The 27,709-nt window shown below is 45.5% G+C and overlaps 1 protein-coding gene across 2 annotated transcripts in view; it reads right to left on the bottom strand.

Annotated features, from left to right (window-relative positions):
• TRIM24 (tripartite motif containing 24) overlaps positions 1 to 27,709 on the bottom strand; it is a 157,138-nt gene that overhangs the window by 56,374 nt on the left and 73,055 nt on the right. For both annotated transcript variants that reach the window (XM_030544216.1, XM_030544221.1), the window contains exons 2-4: positions 26,226 to 26,344; positions 7,483 to 7,630; positions 565 to 697 (exon numbers count right to left, since the gene is read on the bottom strand). In XM_030544216.1, the coding sequence (XP_030400076.1) occupies positions 565 to 697; positions 7,483 to 7,630; positions 26,226 to 26,344 (400 nt within the window). The remainder of the gene's footprint in view (positions 1 to 564; positions 698 to 7,482; positions 7,631 to 26,225; positions 26,345 to 27,709) is intronic.

The raw sequence follows: 27,709 nt of genomic DNA, 5'->3' as shown, positions 1-27,709 counted from the left end.
TACAAACTGACCAGTCAACCACACACCTCATTTGGAACCAAAAGTATGCAATCCGGCAGCAGTAGAGACAAAAAAAAGCAAATACAGTACAGTACTATGTTAAACATAAACTACTAAAAAAATAAAGGGAAAGCAGCATTTTTCTTCTGCACAGTAAAGTTTCAAAGTTGCATTAAGTCACTGTTCAGTTGTAAACGTTTGAAAGAACAGCCATAACGTTTTGTTCAGAGTTATGAACAACCACCATTCCTGAGGTTTTCGTAAATCTGAGATTCTACTGCAATTATACTGCCAATAATGGAAGGCTTACACAGGGTCAGAAGCTGGAAGATCAAGAGATTCTATTTTCAACTTTACCACAGATTTTCTTTCGCAAGACCTTTCAGTCAGTTAACTTCAGTTTCTTCACGCGTCTTTTTGTTAAAAAATAAATTTGCATTTTAGCAGGAGCCCTGCTCAACAATATAATCTAGGCTAGTACTGCAACCAATTCAGAATTAGTTCAACATCTCTCATAAGGCATCAGCAACTAGTTGTATAAAAATACGTAATTTACTTTGGTACCTGTGCTCTTTGTGTTCCAGTAACTGGCAATCCCGGCATGTAAGTTTGTCACAGGTCTCGCAATAGAGCTTCAACTGTTCCTTTTTGTGGTAAGGGCAGAAAACAGGCCGCTGACTATTCACACCAACTGCCTCTGCAGAATAAAGGAGGATTAAAATTTCTGTTAGCAAGTTGAAACAATCTTTATTTGCTTGGGTTAGAATGAGAAGTTGGTTAGTTTCCATATCTCCAATCTGTTTTTTTTGGACTAGAATCCATTGCTTCATCTTGGAACTGTTGGACTTTTCTGCTTTCTTCGGGTCTTGGAGGCAGACAAGAGATCTTCTCCTCCTCCAGTGCAATAGCACTCCCCTCCAACAGTTGGAGCGCAAACATATGAGGTGCTAAAAGTGATGACATTTAAAGCCTAACAGGTTGAAAATGTATACTTTGGCTTTGTTGTATCAAGTGTTTTCATGGGAGACCGTCCATGAAAGCCTTGGATTCTGTTCATCCAGTGAGGCCTTTGAATATAAAGCATGTATGCTTTGTCTTGTGAATGGGACCCTTGAGTAGCTACCCTTCAAGTTCTGTCCATTAAGTAGTTGTATCCCTAGCGAACACTTATTTCAGAAAGATCTTGATTAGAAACTTGGAAGATAGTGGCCTTAATCCACCTGCATGAAGAAAGAAGTGCAGAAGTTAAGTACCACCAATAAAGCACCGGGCTTCCCCCACACTATAATTCCATATATGCTGAATTCTACATTCTACAAAAGCGCTAGCTTCAGGATGAGAGAGGGTTTAAGAACAAAGAGGACAAGGAAACTGACTCGCTTAAATGGAAGGTTAAATTTCTCTTACAAATGAAATGGAAAGCTTGCCTTTCAACCACCTTATCTGAAAAAAGTTTTTCTTTAAACTACTTGTTGCAAAGAAACCACAAAATATGCTAATCCTCTGATGGCCAAAAGGAAGACAAACATTTGAGCTAGAAAAAGATAAGAATATTTTCCTGGTGACTTGAAGGGTTATTTAGTATGAGTGTGTAACACTTAATTGAGGCTCCATGGGGGTCTTTGAAGTGATGCTGCTTTCAGAAAATAGGAACATCACAAGTCCAGTCAAATTCCCCCTTTAGGCCACTCATAGACTCGTAGGTCAGAAGGGACCAATATGATCATCTAGTATGACCTCCTGCACAAGGCAGGCCACAGAACCCTACCCGTCCACTTTTATAACAACCCCTAACCCAGGACTGAGTTATTGAAATCCTCAAAATTGGTTTGAAGACCTCAAGCTGCAGGGAATCCACCAGCAAGCGACCCATGCCCCACGCTGCAGGGGAAGGCGAAAAACCTCCAGGGCCCCTGCCAATCCGCCCTGGAGGAAAATTCCCTTCTGACCCCAAATATGGCGATCAGCTAAACCCTGAGCATGTGGGCAAGACTCACCAGCCAGCACCCAAGAAGGAATTCTCCACAGTAACTCAGTTCCCATCCCATCCAACATCTCCCCGCAGACCATTGAGCAGACTTGTCTGGTGATAATCCAAGATCGATTGCCCAAATTAAACTATCCTATCATAACATCCCCTCCATATACTTATCAAGCTTAGTCTTAAAGCCAGATAAGTCTTTTGCCCCCACTACTTCCCTCGGAAGGCTGTTCCAGAACTTCTCTCCCCTAATGGTTAGAAACCTTCATCTAATTTCAAGTCTAAACTTCCTAATATCCAGTTTGTACCCATTCGTCCTCGTGCCTACATTAGTACTAAACTTAAATAATTCCTCTCCCTCCGTAACGTTAACCCCCCTGATATATTTATATAGAGCAAGCATAACCCCCCGCAGCCTTCTTTTGGCCAGGCTAAACAAGCCAAGCTCTTTGAGTTTCCTTTCATAAGGCAGGTTTTCCATTCCTCGGATCATCCTAGTAGCCCGTCTCTGGACCTGTTCCAGTTTGAATTCATCCTTCTTGAACACGGGAGACCAGAACTGCACACAATATTCCAGATGGGGTCTCACCAGCGTCTTATATAACGGTACTAATACCTCCTTATCCTTGCTGGAAATACCTCACCTGATGCATCCTAAAATCGCATTTGCTTTTTTAACAGCCGTATCACATTGGCGGCTCATAGTCATCCTGCTATCAACCAATACCCCAAGGTCCTTTTCCTCCTCTGTCGCTTCCAACTGATGCGTCCCCAACGTATATCTAAAATTCTTATTATTAATCCCTAAGTGCATGACCTTGCACTTTTCACTATTGTATTTCATCCTATTACTATTACTCCAGTTTACAAGGTGGTCCAGATCTTCCTGAACAGTATCCCTGTCCTTCTCCGTGTTAGCAATACCCCCCAGCTTTGTGTCATCCGCAAACTTTATTAGCACATTCCCGCTCTTTGTGCCAAGGTCGGTAATAAAAAGGTTAAATAAGATCGGTCCCAAAACCGATCCTTGAGGGACTCCACTAGTAACCTCCTTCCAGCCTGACAGTTCACCCTTCAATACGACCCGCTGGAGTCTCCCCTTTAACCAGTTCCTTATCCACCTTACAACTTTCATATTCATCCCCATCTTTTCCAATTTAACTAACAGTTCCCCATGTGGAAGCGTGTCAAACGCCTTACTGAAATCGAGGTAAATTAGATCTACCGCATTTCCTTTAGCTAAGTAATCTGTCACCTTCTCAAAGAAGGAGATCAGATTGGTTTGGCACGATCTACCTTTAGTAAATCCATGTTGCAATTCGTCCCAATTACCATTGACCTCTATGTCCTTAACTACTTTCTCCCTCAAAATTTTTTCCAAGACCTTACATACTATAGACGTCAAGCTAACAGGCCTATAATTACCCGGATCACTTTTATTCCCTTTCTGTGTGGCGATCCAGTTGCTGAATCCTTAGATGTTTTGAGCATCCAAAGTTTTAACAGAGAGTCTAGGCACTGCCTGTGTCTTGGGGTCCGTAGGCACACTCTCAGGATGCAGATCCTCTGTCTTGCAAACTGTGCTGAGACCTGCACAGTCAAACAGTCTAGCCCATTACCAATGCTGACTCCTTAGAATCCCTCTTCCTCTCTTCCAGAACTCCAACTGAGATCCTTCCAGTTTACCCCCTCATGGGGACACGTGGTAGATGTAACACTTCACATAGACTTTGTACAAGATTCTAGACCACCACTGCTCTTTACTTAAGAGATAGAACAGAATATATATCAAGAAAACAGACATCCTGAACACAATATCCTCTGCTTTACTTCACCCTTCCCTTGGGAGTCCTTTGCAGACTGAGTTTAGATAAACAAGGTTCCTCCCACCTATATAGACTCCTGCAGTAACTTCTCTGCTTGCGCTGGTGAAAATGGTCAAACGACCCCAAACAGATCAGCTCCTACACTATGGATCATAAAGCATTTTGTAAAGAAATTTCTTAGATTAGAAAAGCTACAGCCTCATTCTGAAGTAAATTTTGCACCTGAGACAATTGAGGCTGGACAGCTCCAGAATTGCATGAACATCTATGGGATCTTTTAATTAAATACAAAGAACCCAGAGAATAAACCTCTCTTATGATGGAACCAAGATTATTGCTCTAAGGGAAAGAAAATGCACTACACAGTCTAGAAACCCTCATCTTTTCACATATAGTCTTCAATTAGAAGAGGCAAAAGACAAGTTAGAGAGGATGGCTCCTGAAAGTCTACAAGAAGACCTTGTCTGGGAATCTTGACAGTGTGTGGTATCAGCCCAGGTTAAGAAGATATTTTTAGCTTTCCTGCCACAGGTAGGTGGGCGCAAATCAGCAGCGCTTATCTTGTAGAGAATCCTCTCCTGGAGAGGCCCCTCTGACTGACTTGGGGAAGAATTCTTGGCCCTGGTGTTTTGAAAAGGATGAAAAGATTGGTGGTTTTGTGAGGACTAGAAATTGCAGCTGAGGAAGTGACCTGAACTCCAGCAAATGTCTTGACATTGGACTCAAATTAAATTATATCCAGATAGCCAAAGTATTCTTAAGGACATTGCGAGGGACTTGTCGAGCATTTTTGCCCTTTGAAAGGGCAACTGAACAGATTGCTGGTGGAATAGTGACCCTACCTACAGGTGTAGTGTTCCAGGTTCTTCGGCCAGATTTTATGGGGGAAAAAAAAGATTTGGAGAAGAATCTGGTGATGTCACACGAAGCACTGAAGAGGAAAGATGGTGTCATTTTGCTAGTATCCAGTTCGGTGGAGTTTTTCGGTTTCCCCCTTTTGATCTTTATGGTACTTCTTTTTCTGAAAGTACTAGAGAGAATCGGTGATATTGAGTGGCATTTGAGCAGACACCATACATATTATGGTACCACAAAAGCCATGGAAGACAATTCAAAGTCCCTCTTTAAAAGTTCTCAGTCGTCTGGTCTACAAAGTCCTTTGGAGAATTAGCCCAATTAAATTGGGTTCAAAACCCTTTTTTACCTGAGAAGAATCCTAAGATGAAAAAGCACTCTATCTTCAGAATGGAAGAAAAGGTGATCTTATCAGACTGAATTTTCATAGCGGTGTAATTAATGGATTTATTTTTGCCAAGGTAGGAGTACTGAGAGTCAATTTTCTCAAAAGATTCCAGTACAGGGAGACAGATCTTTTTACCACTTCATCTTAAGGCGTCCTGGTTAGGAGAAGAACTTGGAGGAAAATGGGTTGCTGGTTCAGCTATCTTAAAAGTGGAACTTATCAATTCCTCGGAAACTTCCAAGAGTTCCTCAGATGGTGGGTGACCTAAATTACTAAATGGGAGGAAAGCTCCTCTTTGTCAGCAAGGATTATAGTGAATATTTCTGATGTCTCAGGAAACCCTTGAAAACAATGGAGGGAAAATGGTGAAAGAAGCAAGGCAGGAAAAAGGTATTGGTGGGAGAGCTCTTCCTAGAGCACTATAGACAATAGAAGCTGGTTGGCACAATAGCTTGGGAACTCCCACACAGCTCTCACTAGTTCCCCCACTGATTGAACTGCGGCTTGTTGGCTGTCACGGTCCTGTAGCAGAGAAAGACCTATGCTGGGAAAAATGGTATGGGGTCAGGATGAAAATGAAGGCATAGAAGCTAAGGGACATGCGAGTGGTCTGCCAGCACATGGAGCAGAATGTAAGAATGGGAAACTTAAGCTTTGCTAACAGGGCCCAAGCCAAACATGATGTGGTAAAACTACAGGTACAGTGAAGTTCCTAGCCTTCCTCGAAGCATTCACCTGAAGACCCTCCTCTTGCCACTTGGAGATGAAGGTGAAGAGATGGTGAAAAATTAGTTAACAATCTTGAGGGAAAAGAGCCCTCAGAAAAAGCTTCTGCACACAGCTCTGTGACTGAGCATGGAGTAGAAGATGGGGGAATATTAGCAGGATACCTGTAGAGGAAGTTGAAGGCAGATTTGCACTGGAAACAAAACAATTACTTGCCTGACTCTGGGACCCAGGAAAGTCAGAAAAACCCAATAGTCTAAGCCTCACAAGGCAGTGAATTCTTATGACAGAGAACCAACTATAAACTGGCAGTACTTCATAATATCTTGATAATAAAAGAACAGTCATCCACATTTTATTGTGCTCAAGTCACTCAGACCATGGCGTCAGACAACTCAGGGGATTGATAATGGGAAACAATCTCTGACTTCTTACTCACTTGTTAAAACTAGACAAGAACAGTAGTAACCAGAAGTTACTATCTAACAGTTGATCAGTAACCAATTCTAAATGAATTGGCAGTCTCTGTCTAGCTTCAGTGGAGAAATGTTAATGTAAGAAAGAATACCACACCATACAGTGAGAGCTGCACGTGCTCAGTACCTTTGAAAACTCAGATAATTTGTTAAGCATCTAAATCTGATGGCTGACAGTTAAACTTGGAACTCTAGTTACTTAGCTAAAACAAGTTATAGCAAGGAAAGTTGAGAGCTAAACAGTACAGGAGGCAGTCAGTAAGAACTAGAAGAAAAAAATACAGTTTTACTGCTTTTATCATCTCCCTGTGAGTTCAGCTGCCTACTACTTTTGACTCACCTTGTATCCTTAAAAACAAACAAAAAACAAGAATATTAAATACAGTAGCTTTCAGCTTAGTTTTGAAGGTAAGTAGCTGGTTTGAAAGCCACCATTTAGCTATGTACAAGAATAAGGGCAGTCAAGCTCATCTGTGTGCGCGAGACATGGGGGGCGAGAGGAGACAAAGAGAGAATGAGTGCAGTCTGAACAGGCCAAATGTGTAAAACAAACCTATTAAAATTTTAGAAAAATAACTTTGCAATAAATATATTTAAAGAAGTATTTACAACCTTTTCCCTAATGTTTTCTCAGCCTTCTAACAAGTACTTTTCACAGTTTTAACATACTGCCTCAAAAACAGTTTTAAAATCTTCTTTAAACACAGTAAAATTATAAACTGAAGCTACACACTTTACAAGCAATAACCCATGCCAAGATGTGAATTAGTAGCTAGAGGTGCAATTCTTCAGCACCTGAATGCCAAAGGAAAGCACCAAGAACCTACTGCTGCGCTTCCTGTGATGGCTTATTGCAGTAAAGTAATGTTAATAGTTGGTAGAGATCTACAGTGTGGGAGCTGACTGTTCGAAAGACTCTTTTGTGCAATTAATTTGGGAAAGGCTAGAAAATAGTTTAATACCATTTAGTGTGGAACAATATCTTAAGCATGCATTTGCCTCATTTTTCCCTGATTCAAGTCTTTCTGGATCAAGCTCACACCTAACGTAATCCCTTGATTTCAGTAGAGTTACACGAGTGATGAATTTATCCTTTCATGTTTAACAGGGTGGAGGGGGTTCTTAAATTTACAGTAAGGTGCATATCCTCCTAAAGAAGTATACTGGCTTAAATAAAATTTTTCAAGACAGATTTGCACCCAAAGTGAAGAAGAAAGCAAAATGTATTACCTGGTGATACTTCTTCTTTCTGTCTGACTGTATGGTCCTTTGTGAATTTAACCCTCTGGTGAGCTCTGATACAGGTCTTGCATAACCATTCTACACACTCCACACAAAAACCATTGGCTTCTGCATTGTCTTCACAGCTTGTGCAGACCTGACAAGAAGGGGGAATACAAAACAGTTATTAAAATAAAACTGACAGATAACCTCAAGTTGTAAATGCATATTGTGCACTATTTCTGGTAAGTGAGTTAAAAGGAAGAAATATACTGTCTGAAGTACAGAACATATTACAGCTCTGTCCATCAGATACCCTCTTAACTATACAGAATTTAAAATGATTTTTCAAGAAAATACACCTCTACCCCGATATAACGCGACCCGATAGAACACAAATTTGGATATAATGTGGTAAAGCAGTGCTCTGGCGGGGGCAGCGCTGAGCACGCTGGTGGATCAAAGCAAGTTTGATATAAAGCGGTTTCACCTACAATGCAGAAAGATTTTTTGGCTCCCGAGGACAGTGTTATATTAGGGTAGAGGTGTACTCATATAGCCAATAAACACTTTTTAAAAAATAAATTAGATAAAAATCAAATCAGTTCCTTCTATCTTGTACTATATATTTAGTAAACTGCTCTTGAGAAGTATTTAACCAAAGTAAGGCTGACTTTGAGAGCTGTTCAATGCATTTAGTAGCATTCATTGGACTGGTTCGGCTTCCTAGAAATACGCTCATCAGCAAGAGTTTCTCCTCTATTCGATTCAAGAAACTAGAAACTGCCTAAATTGGAAATAAAACTAAATGGACTGAAGATAACACTTAGCTCCTAGATAACACTTGACATCTTTATAGCATTGTAGCAGTATTAACTAATCCTTACAACACCTCTGTGTCTGTACCTATAATGGGATTTTTGGTATAATTTACCACTGGTGGTAACAATTATGTGTGCTAGTATGGATAGGTCTCCATGTAGCCATCATACTATTTAACCCTATTCCAAGCAATAGCCTCAAGTTGTCTGGAAATCTATATTCACTAGAGCCCTCACTGGTGGCGCGTAACTGGTAGGAGCAAGGAGAAAATGTTAGCAATGATCACTATTGTAGACAAGGGTTAAGAGGAAATAAGCATTTATATATCATGGTGAAGGCATGCTTTATATATGCTTAGAACTATCCTCATTTTACAGGAGGAGAAAACTGGGGCAAAGAGATACCTTAAGACCATACAGCAAGTCAACGACAGAACAAGGATTTGAACTCAGGAGTTCCAAATTCCCAAAGTTATGATTGCTCTCCTAGATCATGTTGCCTCTCAAGATGAGAATCTTCCAGAAGGAAGTCAAGGCAGGGATTGTGGATACCTCTTGCTTTCACTTGTTGATTTTCAGTAAATGTGTCATGCAAAGAAAAAAAAACCGGGCTCGTGCCCTTTTTCTGATTCTTTGTAATAAAGGAGGCCAGAAAGGCTTTAAAAACAATCAATTTTCTGCTAAATATTCAGGTCCTATTCTAGGCTGCAAGACTATGGAGACCTAAAAAAATAACAGTGATATCACAAACGCCTAGAAAATGAAAGGAACAATGGAGAAGGAAAGGAGTTTTAGTCTGACTGTTTAAAACTTTCTATTTGTTCTCCTTGACTCATACATAACTTCAATGACATTTTACATAAAGGAAGCATTGTTAAAGATTCAGTAGCTTTAACTAAGGTGTTAGAAAAGGATATTTACTCGCCCCTTCTAACACCTTGTTAAAGGGAAGGGAAGAGAAGAGGGGAGATTTGACATTCCTTTTAATTCTAAAGTGAAAAACAAGTGGATATAAGAAAAAAAAAACCTTAAAATTTGTTCAGGTATTCTTTATATGTCAAAGAAGCAAATAGGATAGAAGCCTCTTTTTTTAATTATTAATTATTATTATTATTATTATTAAATAAAAAAAACAGAATACACCTTTCCCAGGTCACCTTTAACAGTCTTAGCATGTAAACTTGCTACAAGCCAGAACATTTAAAATGAGTTCAAAGGATTTCAGAAATTCAATATCTTTCCTAGGATTCCAAGATCTTTGTCTACTCTTTTCTGACATACTTCAGTTTTCTCAGCTGGTAAAAGTTGTTAGGACTTGAAAGACCTACCAGTCTCTTCAGATGCTGAAGATGCTGTTCAATAAACTGCCAAGCAGGCGCTGCCAAATGAACTAAAGCTTTACTTCTTCTCCATGAGACAAAGCACATACTATCCTTTATTTGTGCAATGTCCTAAAACACCAAGCAAAAGTCAGAGTTCTCAATTATATTTAATTAAAAAACAAGAATCAGAAGTAGTAATTCACGTCCTCAAACAACTTTTAAGTGGTAACCAAGTTTTGTTTCAATCCATTTTCTGTTTGAAAGAGACAAAAATGGGACTTTGTTAAAAAAGACGGTTACTCACCTTTGTAACTGTTGTTCTTCGAGATGTGTTGCTCATATCCATTCCAGTTAGGTGTACGCGCCGCGCGTGCACATTCGTCGGAAAACTTTTACCCTAGCAACTCAGTGGGCCGGCAGGTCGCCCCCTAGAGTGGCGCCACCATGGCGCTCCATATATACTCCTGCCGGCCCACCCGCTCCTCAGTTCCTTCTTGCCGGCTACTCCGACAGTGGGGAAGGAGGGCGGGTGTGGAATGGATATGAGCAACACATCTCGAAGAACAACAGTTACAAAGGTGAGTAACCGTCTTTTCTTCTTCGAGTGATTGCTCATATCCATTCCAGTTAGGTGAATCCCAAGCCTTACAAAGGCGGTGGGGTCGGAGTGAAATGTGGCAGAATAAAACTGCTGAGCCAGAGGCTACAGCCTCTCTTGACTGCTGAACCAGGGCATACTGCGAAGCAAAGGTATGGACCGAGGACCAATGGAGCTTCGCGACAGATCTTGTGGGTAGAAACACGAGCCAGCAAGGCGGCCGATGAAGCCTGAGCCCTGGTAGAATGCACGTTGATGTGGCTTGTGGAAATATGAGCCAAATCATAACAAGTGGGGATGTCCGCCAACACCCCAGATGAGATCCTCTGAGAGGAGAACAAGCAAGCCCTCCCTTTGGCCCGCTACCGGGATAGAGCTGGGGCACCTTAGGAAATGGTTCTGTCAGCACAATATAATGCGAGCACTCCACAGATGTCCAAGGAGTGCAACGGTTGTGCCCATTGCGTTGAACTGTGGGTAACATGAAAAGCCAAAACCACCTTAGGGAGGAAAGCCGGGTGCGGTCATAACTGCACCTTGTCTTTGTGAAACCTAGTGTACGGCGGAACCCCCGTAAGAGCTCTGATCTCAGAGACCCGTCTGGCCAAGACTAGGTTGAGGTCCCAGGTCGGGGCTGGGCGGCGCACCCGAGGGTGCAAGTGCTCCAAGCCCTTGAGGGACCCCGAACCCATAGAGCGTGAGAACACTGAACGTCCATCTCAGCCTGCTGGAAGGTAGAGATGGCTGCTGAGTGTATCCTCAGCGCTGATACCGCCAGGTCCTGCCGCTGAAGGCCAGAGGCAGGCCAAACAGAGGGGATCGAGACCTCAGCAGGAGCAAGATCGAGCGTATTGCAGCTGTAAAAGAAACGCTTCCACCCGGCCCGGTACGTTGACCAGGTGGAAGGCTGCCTGTCACCCCGACTCAGGTACGCAGCAGCCACCGTGAGGCGAAGAGGCTGCAGGTCCGAGTGACGAAGCCTGTCGTTGCCCTGAGTGATGAGGTCTGGGCTGACAGGCCGAGTAACGTGGTATGTCAGCGCTGCCTGGACCATTCCGGAGTGATCATGATGATGCACGCTCTGCCCCTGCGGAGTTTGAGCAGGACCTAATGAACCAGTGGGAACAGTGGGAAGGCATAATGCAGTTGGCCTTTCCACGGCATCAGGAATGCATCCAAGATCGATTCCGAGGAGAGATCTTGGAAGGAGCAGAACACCTGGCATTTCCTGCTCTCGCGGTGAGCGAACAGGTCTGTGTGAGGAAACATCTCCACTTCCGGAAAGCGGGACGCCTCACATGGGGCAGAGTGATCACTCGTAAGGCAGGAAAGACCTGCTGAGGCAAAGAGTGAGGACGTTCCAAACGCCTGGGAGAAAGGACGTCGCCAGCTCCATCGAGTGGGCCATGCCAAAGACCCGGAAATGGATGGCCTCCTGACAAAAAAGGGGGGGGGGACTATGTCCCCCCTGAATACTTATGAAGCACCTGGTCGTTGTGTTGGCTGTAAACACCGAGATACAACGGCCTCGCAGCTGCCGCTGGAACCCCTGGCATGCCAGGCGGACTACTCTCAATTTTTGGGGCATTGAGGAGGAATGCCAGCTCCCTAGAAGACCAAAGGCCTTAAGCTCAGAGGTGACTATGAACACTCGAGCAGAGAGATGAGGCGTCCGCCGTCAGGGGCAGTGAGCCGGACTTGGAGAGGACGGAGGCGGAGCTTGGCGTCTTTGGTTACAAACTTGCGGGCAACCATGGACCCAGGAGACTGAGACAAGAACGAGCCGAGGTCGTTGGGAAAGCCTTCAGACCTCAGATGATTGTTGCCATCGCCTAAAATCTCAGTTGCGATAAGCAGGCTCCGGCTAGGTAGGAGACCAGGATAGCCCCTAGGGAGCCCAACCTCTGCGTGGGGACCAGAGTGGATTGCTCTATAATAAACAGCAGGCCTTGACCTGTGAATAAGACCGTGGCGATGCCCACGCGCTGAGTGGTTTGTGTCTCAGAGTCTCCTTGGATAAGCGAATCGTCCAGATACGGAAAAACGCATATCCGACATCAGCGACGGTAGGCGGCGACTACGGCCGTAAACCGGGAGTATTGACAGTCGGCTATAGAGCGGAGGCATCTCCCGTGCGGAGGGAAGATGGCATTGCGAAAGTACGCGTGCTTCATATCCAGGGCGGCACCGTAGCCCCCAGGAGGCAAGGATGGAATAATGATTCCCAGGGATACCATGCAGAACTCCAACCTTATCCTAACCCGGTTGAGTCCGTGTAGGACCAAGAAGGTCTGAGACCTGTGTTCGAGTGGTGGACTAGGGCATAACGGGGGTAAAACCCCTTACCCCTTTCGTCCGCTGAAGTGGGACAGGGCTGGAGCAATTTAAAGGTGGTACCTATGCTCCATCGTGCGCAGGACCCAGCGATCTGAAAGTAACTGGGGCCATGCCAGGAGAAAGCGGGATCGGGATCCCGTCCTGCGACTGGTACACCGCCCTCAGGTGAACCTTGGAAGGTCCGTCTTTGGTCCCAGTGGTAATTGCGAGGGACCTTGACTTTGGCTCTTCAGGGGTCCTGACGTTCGTCTGCGACCACCTTGGCCCTGCCGTTTGCCAGAGTTCTGCCTCTGGCTAGGCACAGAGTATGGCGGCTGGGGCCAGAAAGGCCTGCGTTTTGTCGCTGGCGTATACATGCTGAGACGCATTAGGACCCTATTGCCCACCAGACTTCGCAGTCTGGGGCTGTCTCTGCCGCGAAGATGCCTTTACCAACAAAGGGTAAATCCTGAATGGCACACCGCAGCTCCGGCCGGAGGTTTAAAACCTGAAGCCATGAAATGCACCTCACGGCGACACTCAAGGCCAGAGTGCCGGCCGCAGAGTCTGCTGCGTCCAACGAGGCCTGGAGGGACGCTCTGGGAACCTTCTTTCCCCCCGTCCTCCAAGACAGCAGCGAACTCCAGGTGGAAGTTTTGAGGGAGAAACTCCGTCACTCAGGTGCTATAATTATCGCAGCTAAGCAAGGCTTGTTGCTTTGCTACCCCGAGCTGCAAGGCCCCTGCAGAGTACACCTGGCGGCCAAGCCTGTTCATTCGCCAAGCCTCTTTCTGCTTCGGGGCTGGCGCCCGCTGGCCATCATATCAGGATCGTGGTCCTGAGCATAAAATCTGCGCATATGGGATAACACGGATGCGTGTCTGGACGGCCATGGAGGTACTAAAAGAAGGCACAGGCAGAGTCTCTGACTCATTCGGACCTTGCCCAACTCGGCACTGGGGACCGGCATCGGGAGGCGTATCGGTACCTGGAACGAGATCCAGACCCGCAACCAGAACGGTGTCGGGAGGTCGACCGAGATCTCGAGGCTCGGAGAAGGGCTACAGGAGTCAAGGTACCTGCCCCGGTGCCAGAGGTCAGAACGGTGCCGATAGCGGGTCGGCGAACGGGATACCGACCGGTGCAGCGAGTGTGACCAGTACCGAGGAAAACAGCACCGGGACTGCCAGTGGTGTCCGGCGTGCCGACAGGACTTGGAGTGTCTGCGGGACCGTGATCATGAACGGTGCCGCTCTGCTGTGCTGACAGGGGACAGTCCCCTGAAGAGACTGTATTATCCGTACCGGCGGTGCCCGGATCAGGCAGCACTGACTCTGTCATGGCACTGAGAGCCCTCGCCGTTGGTAACATCTCCGGCGTGAAGGGAACAGCAGGCTCAACCACAGTGCGTACTGGGGAGCTGTCAGGCACCGGATTCGACGGCCCTCGTGGGACCGGGATCCACGGTACCGAGGTCATCAGAGCTTCGGTAGGTGTCGGTGCCGGGCGATCCGAGTTAGATAAGCTGTCTGGCTGCGGTGCCGTCAGCACTGAAGCAGCGGGAGTAATACGCTCAACCACGGCGCGTGCCGGGGAGCCGTCGGGCACCGGATTCGATTGCCCTTGTGGGACTGGAATCGACGGTGCCGATGTTGTCGGTGCCTCAGAGGCGTCGGTGCCGGGCAATCCGACTTAGACTAGCCCTCTGGCTGCGGTGCCGTTGGCACGGAAGCAGCCGGAGCATTAGCTCGACCACGGCGCGTGCCGGGGAGCCGTCAGGCACCGGATTCTACGGCCCTTGCGGGACCGGGGATCGACGGTGCCGACGTCATCGGTGCCGCAGCAGGTGTCGGTGTCGGGCGATCCGACGTAGATGAGCTCTCTGGCTGCGGTGCCGTTGGCACGGAAGCAGCAGGAGCAGTAGCTCAACCACGACGCGTGCCGGGGAGCCGTCAGGCACCGGATTCTACGGCCCTTGTGGGACCGGGATCGACGGTGCCGACGTCATCGGTGCCGCAGCAGGTGCCGGTGCCGGGCGATCCGACTTAGACGAGCCCTCTGGCTGCGGTGCCGCTGGCACGGAAGCAGCAGGAGCAATACGCTCAACCACGGCGCGTGCCGGGGAGCCGTCAGGCACCGGATTCCATGGCCCTTGTGGGACCGGGATCGACGGTGACGACGTCATCAGTGCTGTAGCAGGTGTCGGCGCCGGGCGATCCGACTTAGACGAGCTCTCTGGCTGCGGTGCCGCTGGCACGGAAGCAGCAGGAGCAGTAGCTCAACCACGGCGCGCGCCGGGGAGCCGTCAGGCACCGGATTCTACGGCCCTCGTGGGACCGGGATCGACGGTGCCGACGTCGTCGGTGCCGGGCGAGCCATCTTAGACGAGCTCTTTAGCTGTGGTGCAGTTGGCACAGAAGCAGCAGGAGCAGTAAGCTCTACCACGGCGCGAGCCGGGGAGCTGCCAGGCACCGGATTCCGTGGTCCTGGGGGACTGGAATCGACGGAGCCGAAGTCATCGGTGCCTCTGCAGGTGTCGGTGCCGGGTAACGCAACTTAGGCGAGCTCTCTGGCTGCAATGCAGGTGGCACGGAAGCAGCGGGAGCAGGGGGCTCAACCACGGCGCGTGCCGGGGAGCCGCCAGGCACCAGCAGGAATCGTAGGCTCTCTCGACCTCGGAAGAAGGGAGCGGTGCCGAGTCGACATCGGTGCCGGCGACGGTCGGTGCCGAAAGGCCTTGGTAGTACCGGCGGGGTCTGGTGCCGAGGAGGCGCTTCTGCCCGCCGCTTGAACATCGCTCGGCGCCAAGGTGGAGGGGTAAGTGAAAGTCCCGCACCTTTTTGTTCTCGGCTTAAAAGCCTTGCAAATGGGGCACTTAGCTGTCAAGTGTGATTCCCTGAGGCACTTCAGACAGGAGTCATGTAGATCTCTCTTCGGCCGCGGCTTCTGGCAGGCCGGGCCCCTTTTAAAACCCGGTGAGCCATGCATGGCTCCGGCACTGGGCTCATGGAAGGGGCTACTTCCTAAACCCCGCTAACTAAACTAACCATGTTAGCAAAGAAAACACGTATAACCATACAAATATATATATAAAAGGGTTATAACTGCATAATATATACGAGAAAACGAGTAGCTAGGGAAGTGGAGGTCAGCTAAGCCGCGCTCCACTGTTCCAACGACCGACACGGGCGGTAAGAAGGAACTGAGGAGCGGGTGGGCCGACAGGAGTATATATGGAGCGCCATGGTGGCGCCACTCTAGGGGGCGACCTGCCGGCCCACTGAGTTGCTAGGGTAAAAGTTTTCCGACGAATGTGCACGCGCGGCGCGTACACCTAACTGGAATGGATATGAGCAATCACTCGAAGAAGAACTGTACAATACTCACAGAAATTCCTCTACAGGAGAAAAAACATATCCTTAATGTTATTCAAAATGTCCTCTATTTTAGTAATTAGGAAAAATGCTTCACCACCTCTTAAATGCTCTTGTCTTTTTCCTCTTGCTCAAGATTAGAAGGTAGTTCTGTATTATTAACAATTATGCTTACAGGAAAAGCGTACAGCTACTCTACTTCCTCCTTACTAGTTATAATATTTGTAGTAGCACAAGGGGCTCATTCAGCTCTCACAGGAGCTTCAGTAAAATCTGAAGATACTCATCACATCACAGAAAGGTCCATAAATATATTTATATTTGTACATGATTGTTTCTATTAATAAAGAAATTAAATTTACTTTTGAAAATCCAGGTAAGGCAACATCCTCTTAGAGACTTCGAAAGCATTCACTGCAATCAGCTAACTATATTTTAGGTAGCAAAGGGGTACAGCAAGCAAAAGTTTCCAGTTTAGGAAGAATGCCAAAGAGCAGGTAAAGCTGGAGGACTATTCAGTCACCCAGTGTTCCAAAATTTGCCAATCTTAATTGGTTGCATCTAATTGCCCACACCAGAAGATGAGAAAAAAATATGAAACTAAGTATTCCAAACAGTTCAGAAATGCCACTTCTTCACATTAAATCAACATACAATACAAATGCTAAGAAATGAATGAAAATCACCAAGGACATCCATTTATTAGAACTCTTTTCCCTTTCTCTGGGCACCCTCAACCACACATGGCTCCAACTATGAGCTGAGTATTCCAAACCCCACATATCGAAATTCCACCACTTCCCTTCTTGAACAGTATTTCATCAGTTCCCCCTCTCACGAACACATGACAAAAACACAAACACTGATTTTTCCTCGTGACCCTTCTACCCCCTTCACTATCATTAACAGCCCCACTCTACTTCCCATCACCCCACTCTACTTCCATCACAGACACTAGCATAGCAAGCCTGTGTCAGACTTCTCCCTCCACTTTTTCCACTCCCAAGCTCTAATCCTGTTGCTTCTTTTTTGACGTCTCAAACAAAATCCATCTTCTCTTCTCCATTCCTACAACAAAACTCTTTATATTTCATTTGCAACTCAATCATATTAAGCAAAGCAACATACCTTGTTATGTCCAACTTACACAAAAATACTTCTAAATTAAAATGTCCTTTTCCTGTTCTGGTGCTGGACACTGACAATAGGATACAGGACTAAGCACAACGTGGGTCTGATCCAGCATGGCACTTCCTACATTGTTAATAGCTTCCTCTCCTTTTTCCAAATCAAAATAAAACTTCATTCCCACAAGGCCTTAAACAGCTCTACCTCACCTTTTATTTCTAATTTTTCCTGTCTGTGCTCTTAATCTTAAAATAGTCTGTCTATTTCAAAGCTGTCCTGTAGTTGTTGGAACGCCGTCTCTCTTTGTACACAACCCAGTCGCCCTATTTATTTTCAAAACCTCAACCTTCAATTATTTTCCAAGTCTTTCAGTAAGTGAGAGTGTCAAAAAAACCCAAAGTATTTGCACCTTGCTCTGCTCATCCAGCATATTTACAATAGGGTTAGCCAGAGACTGTGTGCAGGTAATACTAGCAATTGTTTACGGCACTCAAGAGACTCTTCTCCTCTCCCTCTGATATGACCTCCATGCTGGGCCCTTAATCCAGCCATGCAACAGCCAGGAAGACCCACTACACTGGATATATTCCCCAGGAACTTTCATTTATGCCTCACTTCTTTTACTGAAGCTTGAAGGCACCGCATAGGGTAATAAGTCAAAGCCAGCTATGAACACAGTGCTTTTTTTTTTTTTTTTTTTTTTTTTTTTTTGGAGGGGGAGGGCGGAGGGAGGATGTTGACATTTTGATTGCTTCCCACTTCCCTTGTAATAAATGTATTGTTCAGCGAGTCAAGAAAAGAATGCTCTTATCTTCCCAAGTTAATTTTTAAATTATGTTTCCAGAAGATGAGATTCTTTGCATTGTAAATGTTTCAAATAAGTCTTTTATTCAAGGAATGGCTAGATATAATAAGTTATCTGTAACAAGTAGTTCTTTGGAGGATTTTATTAACATGACCCATGACCACTCTTATGTCTGGAATTGTTCTGTGAAGATCAGGCTCCCCGATCCCTTATGTATCTGATGAAACGCAGCAGGCATAAACAGTGGACTACTTAACACATATTATGATTTCTACTGCCTTCACTGAACAACTTAAAACAAACGCTGCTCTAATTTGAAAGTTGTATTTTTTGAAAAGTCTCTCTAAACTAGAATAAACTGCTCCTCCTTTTTGATGTCTTAGGTGTAAAAGCCAGATACTGAAAAGAATCACTGAGTCAAGCCACATCCTCTTGTATAGCAGCCCTGGCTTGCTCTTGCTAATGGAAGTTTCTTAAAGAATATCTGATCAACTGTTAAATACTAACTTAACTAAGCAATGGGGTGGATATCTATATAGGCAGGAAATATTTCCAGAAGTCCAACTTTCATATAACAAAGTTTGTGATCCTTTTCCTTTATGATCACATTCCAGCACTTATCCATTCAAACAGAATTGTGCATAAAGGCTGGACTAATTTAAATCTAAGTGACATAAATCAGCAAACAGGAAACTGATCTAAATCCTGATTTTAATAATGATTTCCATTTCTATTTTTTAGTTCTTTTCCTACAGAAAGGTTGGTTCTCATTAGTTGGTAACCATTAAAACACGTCATTTGCAACTAAAGATAAACCTTTACACTAATTACAGACTTTTACTAAATTTGGTGGTTCTTTATACTAAACGAGGAGGATACACTATATCTATACACGTGTATTAAAGCAATTATCTAGCTTAATTTACCTTAATTCAGATTCTAACGTAAAAAAAAAAAATCTAAAACTCAAAGGGTGAATGATATTTCTGGCTAGTATCTGATTAATATTTTATATGGGGTTTGTGTAAAGCTCCATTTAGACAAATTCAAATTCAACTAAAAATACATGAATATTTTAATTTTTCTTATTAAATAAAACTACCTTCAAAGTACTGGAACATAAGAAAAAAGTTTATCAAAATATGTGTGTCATTTAAAACTGGTTTATTGAACAAAGGAAGTATTATCTGCAGTTAATGAATACAAATCATTGTTTCCAGTCACCATGTCCCTCAAGATTTTCGAACAAATAGACCATCCTTTTACACCTAGTTCTTATTCACGGGGGGCGGGGGGGACGTTGCGGGGGAGAAAGACATGACATACAAGCTTTTCTGCCTTTTCAACTTCATATTGGTTTCCTAACTTTGAATCAACTCTCATTGAACTAGTTGAATAAACAAAGAAAATATCCCCTTTGAACCTGCAGAAAAGGCTACTGCTGTCAAAAGTTGGCTTAGCATGTCAACAGACCCTGATTCAGGTACTTAGCCAAAGAACTCCACCGGTTCAGTGGTTTGACTTTCTTCAAAACTTGGGAGCAAACGTACCGATTAATTTTTTTAATTAATTTAAATAGTTTAATAAACCATACTAAGTTTAGGCCTTAACATAGGCTGACATTTAAAATTTAATTTTAAGTAAGATTTTTTTTAAAAATAAACCATATTGACTGACTTTTTTTTTTAAATCCATTTTAAATTAAAAAACTAAATTTTTATCCACATTGTGATGCATAGTTTCTTTCTAACACAGGAAGGTGAAAAGACAGTTACCTTTTCCATACCAGGTGTTCTTTGAGATGTGTTGCTCATGTCCATTCCATGTTAGGTGTGTGTGCTCGCCACATGCACTGGTGCTGGAAGTTTTTCCCTCAGTGGTATACATAGGGTACCGGCTCTGGTGTTCTTTGGAATGGTGCGCACATGTCACGGGTATAAGGAGTGCTGCCAACTCCCCCTACCTTCAGTTCCTTCTTGCCAGAAACTCAGACAGTGGGGAAGGCGGGCAGGTCATGGAATGGATATGAGCAATACTTCTCGAAGAACACCAGTTACAGAAAAGGTAACTGTCTTTTCTTCTTCGAGTACTTGCTCATGTCCATTCCATGTTAGGTGACTCCCAAAGAGTACCATCAGAGGTGGGTAGGAGTTCACGGGTGTGCAGATCGCAACAGTGCTCTGCTGAATCCAGCGTCGTCTCTAGCTTGCTGTGTGATGGCGTAGTGTGCCATGAACATGTGTACTGAAAACCACATCACAGCCCTGCAAATGTCCTGGATGGGGATGTGTGCCAGGAAGGCCGCCGAGGGTGTTTCAGCTCTCGTCCAGTGGCCCTTCACAATAGGCGGCGGTTGGACCAGTGATAGCTCGTAGCAGGCCCAGATACAGGAGGTAATCCAATTAGAGATCCTCTGAGAGGACACTAGAAGGCCCTTCAACGTATCCACTGTTGCGATGAAGAGCTGGGTCGATCTGCAGAGGGTTTGGTACGCTCTAGGTAGAATGCCAAGACATGCCAAACATCCAAAGCGTGCAGCCACTTCTCCTCAGCAGTCTTGTGTGGCTTAGGGTAGAATACTGGGAGGAAGATATTGGTTGACATGGAAGGTGGACATCACCTTGAGCAAAACTGATGACACTTCCTGTTCTGTCTGGTGGCAAACATATCCACTCAGGGAGTTCCCCACTTCTGGAAGAGCATCTGGACCACTTCTGAGTTGAGCGACCATAAGTGGTGAGACAAGAGGGACCTGCTGAAGTGATCCGCCCAGCATGTTACCTATGCAGGGGAGGTGACAGGCCTCCAGATGGATGGCATGATGGATGCGGAAATCTCACAAGTGGAGTGTTCCCCTTGCCTGTTGATGTAGAGCATCGAGGCTATGTTGTCCGTCAACACCTGCACCACTTGACTGGCAAATTGTGGCAGAAAGACTGCGCAGGCTAAGTGAACTGCCCTGAGCTCCTTGATGTTTATATGCAACACGAGCTCCTCTTGGGACCATGTCCTTTGGGTCTGCATTGTGCAGAGATAACATTCCCCAGATGAGGTCCAAGGCATCAGATATCAATGAGACAGAGGACTGTAGGTTGTCAAATGGCACTCCTTCAAAGACTGCCCCTGGGTCAGTCCACCACTGTAGAGAGGCGAGTACTCTTGGTAGGATGGTGATGATCCTTGTCCAGGTGATCTCTGGATGGGTTATGGATCATCAACAGCTACTGTTGGAGAGGCTGCATCCTGAACCTTGCATGGCGGACAGCATAGGTACATGTTGCCATGTGGCCCAGTAGCCCAAGGCAGGCAGGCTCTGGCTGTGGTGAGGGGAAACAGAGACTCCAGTGATGAGCTCTCTCATCATCTGGAATTTGTTCTGTGGGAGGAATGCTCGGGCCCTTGTGGAGTCAGCTACCATGCCGATGAACTCTACGAGGCTCCAGACACCAATTTGTACCCTTGGGATTTCTGCAGGAACCCCCATGGATTCCAAGGATGCTATGGCATTGGACGCCCCTGGCAGTACTGCAGGGAGAGCTGAAACTCTGAAGGGAGGGCGTTGTCCTGCTGGTAGGGACTCCTGGCTTGACTCAGAGCCTGATGAGGATGGGCTATGTTCCAGAGATCATGACTACAATGAGGCCTACCAGGCATCTCGACTCCAGTGGTGTCCCCCTCCATGTTCTGAGTGGGATCTGTACGAAGGTGAACAATCCTCCTCATCAAGATCCCGGAGACCAGCATTGGTGTTTGGTGGATCCACGACAATATTTCAGCAATGGATGTCAAATGCTTTGCGAGCAGTGTCAGTCTATCAAGCGGGAGTAGGAGCAGGAGCGACACCAAGACGAGGAGCGTCGACCCATATTGGCGCGCTGGGGACCGATACTGAGAGTCCCGAGACTGACTACGACTCTTGCTGGAGCGGTGCCGATCACTTGGAGATTGACTGCAACGCTCTCAGTACCGAGGCCGCAGGGTTGGGCGTGCCTCCACAGGTCTATGCCATGCCACTGGCAACCTGCGTTTCGAGCCCGAAGAGTGATGCCCTGAGTCCAGGGACTGAGACCAGGGGCTCTTTCCGGTAGACAGCCCCGTGCGCAAGGCGCGGTGACTCTGGGTGGCCAAGCATTGATGGGACACTCCCTGCAGTGCCGAGCAGTGCGGCACTGAAGGGGACTGATGGAACAGCCCCAGGACAGACTTACCCCTGGATTTGGCAGTTGCTGTCTCCTGTGTAGGAGGCTCTGGGAGGGACATGATCTCCTGTGTCGCCTGCAGGGCTTCCGGGGTTGACAGTACCACCACATGCCAGTGTCACTATCTGGGGTAGCAGGCACGTCCCAGGATGGGCTAGCCCACTCAACCACAGCTGGGACCCCACTCCCTCTTGGAGGTGATAAGCTGCTCCTCATATGTCTCTGCTCTCTTCTGGCCTTCTTGTCCTTGCAGAAAGCAGAATGACTTCTTCCCATCTTATTCCTCTTCCCTGTCTGTACTGGGGTGAGGGATCGACGCCAGTCTGACAACGGCACCAGCGGCGCAATCCACACCGAGGCTGCAGTGCTAGGCGCAGAGTCTGACCTAGATCGTTCTGGTGTTAAAGCAGACTCCATAAGGCATGCCCAGAGTCGAATGTCCCGCTCCTTCTTCGTCCGAGGTTTAAAACTTCTGCAGATGAAACACTTGTCACTGATGTGGGTTTCCCCCCAAGCACCTTAGACAACTACTATGTGGGTCGCTGACTAGCATAGGCTTGTTGCAGCTGTCACAGGGTTTGAAGACCAGGGCATGCCCCGTCCCTGGGCTAAATCCCATCCGGGACTACCAACTAATTTAACTAACAAACAACACTAAGGGAACTATTTATAAAAATTATCTATTTACAGGAAAAGTTCACAGTGAACAATTCTGAACTGAGGAATTTGCTGAAGCAACGAACAGCACCGTCACTGGCAGTAAGAAGGAACTGAGGTTGGAGGAGCTGGCAGTGCCCCTTATACTGCAGCATGTGCATGCCACTCCAGAGGGCACCAGAGCCAATCCTCTACAGATACCACTGAGGGAAAGACTTCCGGCACCATTGCATGTGGCGAGCACACACACCTAACATGGACATGAGTAAGCACTCGAAGAAGAATATTTACATAGGGCTTTCCCTGCAGCCCACACAGACTGTCCAGCTTCCAATGGAAGACTCTGAAGCACTGTATCTTTGTATCCTCCCCAGCAGAGCAAGACCAGCAGGCAATCCGAAAGACTTAAAATCCAGGGAAGAATGGGGATCTGTTTTCTAATCCACAAGGGTGTACAGTATTACTGAGTTTCAGAAATGCTCAGATGCTAAGCCATGACTCCTGAAGAAACTCCATAATTTTTAGAGACTCAAGACCTTGAGAATGATCAGATTTTGTGATCTACGCCCCAGTCAAAGAAGCCTCAATGCTTGAGATACCAGAGATAGAAAGCTGAAAGGAAATTACAAACACAACACCCTTGATCTTGTCAATAAGATTAACTCAACTAGTTCCATCATAGGTCTCTGAACTAAGGTTCTGGGAAGCTTATAGAATCATACAAATATAGGGTTGGAAGGGACCTCCAGATGTCATCTAATCCAGCCCCCTGTGCTGACACAGGAAAAAATAAACCCAGACCGCCCCGGCAGATGTTTGTCCAACCTGTCTTTAAAAACCTCCAATGATTGGGATTCTACAACCTTCCTTGGAAGACTATCCCAGAACTTAACTCCCTTATAGTTGGAAAGTTCTTCCTCGTATCTAACCTAAATCTCCCTTGCTGCAATACTCCAGCTGCCAAGCAGAGTGGGACAATTGTCTCCCATGTCTTCCATATGATACTCCTAATACAACCCAGAATATTAGCTTTTCTTGCAATTGCCTCACATTGTTGACTCGTTCAATTTGTGATCCATTATAACCCCCTAGTGCTCATTACATAAATTGGAGAAAAGACAGTAATAAGAAAATTTGGGATTACTTCTGAATGGTATCAAATTCTTTATAACACTTCTAGAACTTGATAGCTTTCTTGCCTCTCCTCCTAAATTGACAAACTCACTAGAAAAGTTAACTGACTAAAGATAAGGTGAACACTTTTCCAATTCAAGCAGAGATCAATCACTACATAATTAAAGATCAGAGGTCGCTTTGGGGACTTTTTGGGTGACACATGCAAAATATGCAAGATCAAAAATGCTCTCCATTTAAAAAGATTTTAATCCTACACAAAAGGTACACAGATGTTGTCCCAGCTTCTGGAGAGCTTCAAATCTCACTTTCCAGTCCAGGTTCAGAAATCTTTATATCACCATAACTTAGAGCTCCAGGTCCCAAGCTGGCTGAGAAACTGAAGGGAGCCAACAAAAGCTTCAGATGGCCATAAATTTAAATATCTCCACCTACCTGGGGGTAGGGGAAGGAGATTTACAAGATATATTTCCCCCCCCTCTACTAGAAGTTTTGAAACAAAAGATGGGGTGGTCTAAATAAATAAGCCCTAAAGATTGCCAGAATACAAAATAGATCAAGACTCATGTTGCACTCCTTATATAAGATGAAGGGATAAAAGAGGCACTTTCAAAATAATCTTTATTTTAAAAGAGAATAGTATCGACCAAAGTATCTCTGCAATTAGGGCCTTGTCTTCTTGCTGCCATTATAAAGAAAGCATCTATGTAGTGTGACAGACCCAGGCCAGTGGGGTACAGGAGTCTGGTAGAGGGTAAATATACTGGTCACTGGACGAGTAGTTTTCTGTTCCCTGAGTGACCAGAGCAGCGGCTGCACTAGAGTAATCAGGAATCTGCTAGAACCAATTAAGGCAGACAGGCTGATTAGAACAGCTGCAGCCAATCAAGGCAGACTAATCAGGGCACCTGGTTTAAAAAGGAGCTCACTGCAGTTTGTGGTGTGTGTGTGAGGAGCTGGGAGCAAGAGGCGCAAGGAGCTGAGAATGACAGGATGTGCTGCCGGAGGACTGAGGAGTACAAGCATTATCAGACACCAGGAGGAAGGTCCTGTGGTGAGGATAAAGAAGGTGTTTGGAGAAGACCATGGGCAAGTAGCCCAGGGAGTTGTAGCTGTCATGTAGCTGTTACAGGAGGCACTATAGACAGCTGCAATCCACAGGGCCATGGGCTGGAACCCGGAGTAGAGGGCAGGCCCAGGTTCCCCCTAAACCTCTCAACTCCTGATCAGACACAGGAGGAGTTGATCCAGACTGTGGGTTTCACCAGACGGGGAAGATCTCTGAGGTGAGTAAATCTGCCAAATAAGCGCAAGACCCACCAGGGGAGAGGAGGAACTTTGTCACAGTAGAAAGAGGTTAAATGAGTTTAGTTTATAAAGCACATGGACTTTCATATTGGCACTGGCCCAAAATGAAGGATGGCAAATTCTAAATCAGGAGGTTCCTAAACTGCGGCCATATGCTTAACTGGCTATTTATTTGGTGCTACCTCTTCTTGTATCTTGCTGCTAAAATGCATAAAAAGAAACTAAAAGTACATTAAAACTCATTATGCAATTGTGAATGGAAAGGGCAGTGGACAATAGACACACAAAGATATGGTCTCCACAACAACATTTGAGAACTTCTTGTTTAATGAACCCAGCTATTTAAAACTGGCAAAATATGACACTAATTAGGTTCTATTTTCCCAGTCCTGACCACACCAAGTTGAGTTTTACACTAAAGGCAGAACAAGTAGTAATCAGCTTAGTCTGCAGCAAGGGACATTTAGGTTAGACATTAGGAAAAGCTTTCTAACTATACGGGTAGTCAATTTCTGGAATAGGCTTGCAAGAGGTTGTGAAATCCCCATCACTGGAAGTATTTACGAACAGACCAACATCCGTCAGAGATGTCTATAGTTGGTTCTGCCTCAGCAGAGGCGGCTGGGCTTGATAATCTCTAAAGATCCATTCCAGCCCTACTTTTTTATGATTCTATTATTCCAATGTCATTGTGGTCTCTTGTGCTGGGAGTTCTCCCATTTTAGAGTCCTCCACAGGAAATGTTCTGTCTTGAGTTCAAGAAATTTCACTGTAGTAAGATAATACATAATTTTATTTCTCTCACTTTGGCGTCACCATGTGGTTACATCATCTCAGAAATTTAAAACCATTATTTTTTAAAATCAGAAGTTATCATCACCAGCACTCTCAATACACTACCTGATTTTCGATGGCAGTCATAAAATACAATGAATAGCTATCTGAATGCTCTTTCTACCTTCCTCGCCGCCACCCCCACCCCGCCCCAAACCCAATATAAAATAAGCAATGAAGGCCACACAGCTAGCAGCTCAGGACATACCTAGGCACCCAAAGGATGCTGGGGGGGGTTACATTTTAATGTACTCACCTGATTTGACTTTTCCACTGTACTGCTGGGAACCTCTGTGGTGTCCTTCACAAAAAAGTTATCTATGATGTGTCTTTCTGCACATTCCTGGCTGCAAACTGGACAGCGGATAACACCAACTGGAGAGAAAAATAAAGAGCAAGTTCAACTGGTAAGAAATCTTTAATATTTGTAAGCTTATCAATTTATCAAATAACTTCCAAATAATTTTTTAGAGAGATATACTTTTCTGAAAACTTTCAGTTAGTATTTCTAGAGTCCAAGGGATAAATGCCAATTCTTATCCACTGCCAACCCACAGACTCTGGGTCTCTGCCTGAAAGTAACTGAGTATCTCAGCTCCTACTGGGATTCAAACACTTTAGTTTCAATAATCAGTTTTACTGTGAATCTTCCACTGATTTCACCCCTTTGCTACTCAAAAGGTTCATGCCGTCCCATGACCAGTTTGTTGCAAAATGACTAGAGAGTCAATTTGTGAGGTACCAGATACATTCAGCAGGACTACAGGTACATAACTGCAATAGTAATGTGATGGGCATGGAATTGTTGTGTAATAATCTCAGAGTATTGAAATGTAATAATTTTATGAATACAATATATTGTCTGGTCAATGAGGAGAAGTTACTGTATATTGGTTATAAGACTTTCCTGTTATAATTAATAGGGGGCTTCAGGAAAAGCAAGCAGGACAGCAACACGATAGCTACAGATAAACAAACCTCCCAGGATAATTACAAGACAATGGCATACTTCCAGGCTCCCGCCCAATGTGAGACAAACATTTTACCAGTCTGGAAACTCATAGATCAAAGGGTTATAAACACTTCGAGCTGTCAACTGTCAAGGGGCCAGGTTAACAAAGGTCCCGCCTACACTGACAAGTTTCTATGCAGTAAAGCAGCTTTCTGCATGGTAACTCCTGAGGTGTACACACTGCCAAGCCATTTAATGCGCAGAAACTGTGCAGCTGCAGCACTGCAAAAAAACCAAAAAAAACCATACACCCACGCCAACGAGATGCATACAGCTTTCTGCCCCAGGGTTACAGCGCTGTGGTGCCAGCACAGACACTGTGGTCAAATACAGCGCTGTGATTGGCCTCCAGTAGGTGTCCCACAATGCCTGTTCTCACCTCTCTGGTCATCAGTTTGAAGTTACTGTCCTGCCCTCAGGTGACCAACTGTCATCCCTACCCTGTAAATTCCTTTGGAATTTTGAAAGTCCCCTTCCTGTTTGCTCGGTAATGAGCGCAGCGGTCTCAGTGCATCTTTCCAGGTGGCCATGCCTGATCCACGCACCACGTGTTCCCCCTCTGGGAGCAATGCTGAATTGCTGGGCCTCATCATCATTTGGGGAGAGGAGGCTGTCCAGTCCTGGCTACGCTCCAGGCATAGGAATTATGATACCTACAGACAGATTTCATGATGTGTGACAGAAAGGGGCCATGACTTGGACTCACTGTAGTGTAGGGCTGAAGTGAA

Source organism: Gopherus evgoodei, chromosome 1 (genome assembly GCF_007399415.2).
Source record: "Gopherus evgoodei ecotype Sinaloan lineage chromosome 1, rGopEvg1_v1.p, whole genome shotgun sequence".
Classification (NCBI taxonomy): domain Eukaryota; kingdom Metazoa; phylum Chordata; order Testudines; family Testudinidae; genus Gopherus; species Gopherus evgoodei.
Note: the sequence above shows the minus strand (reverse complement) of the source record. Positions and strands in the feature narration are given on the sequence as shown.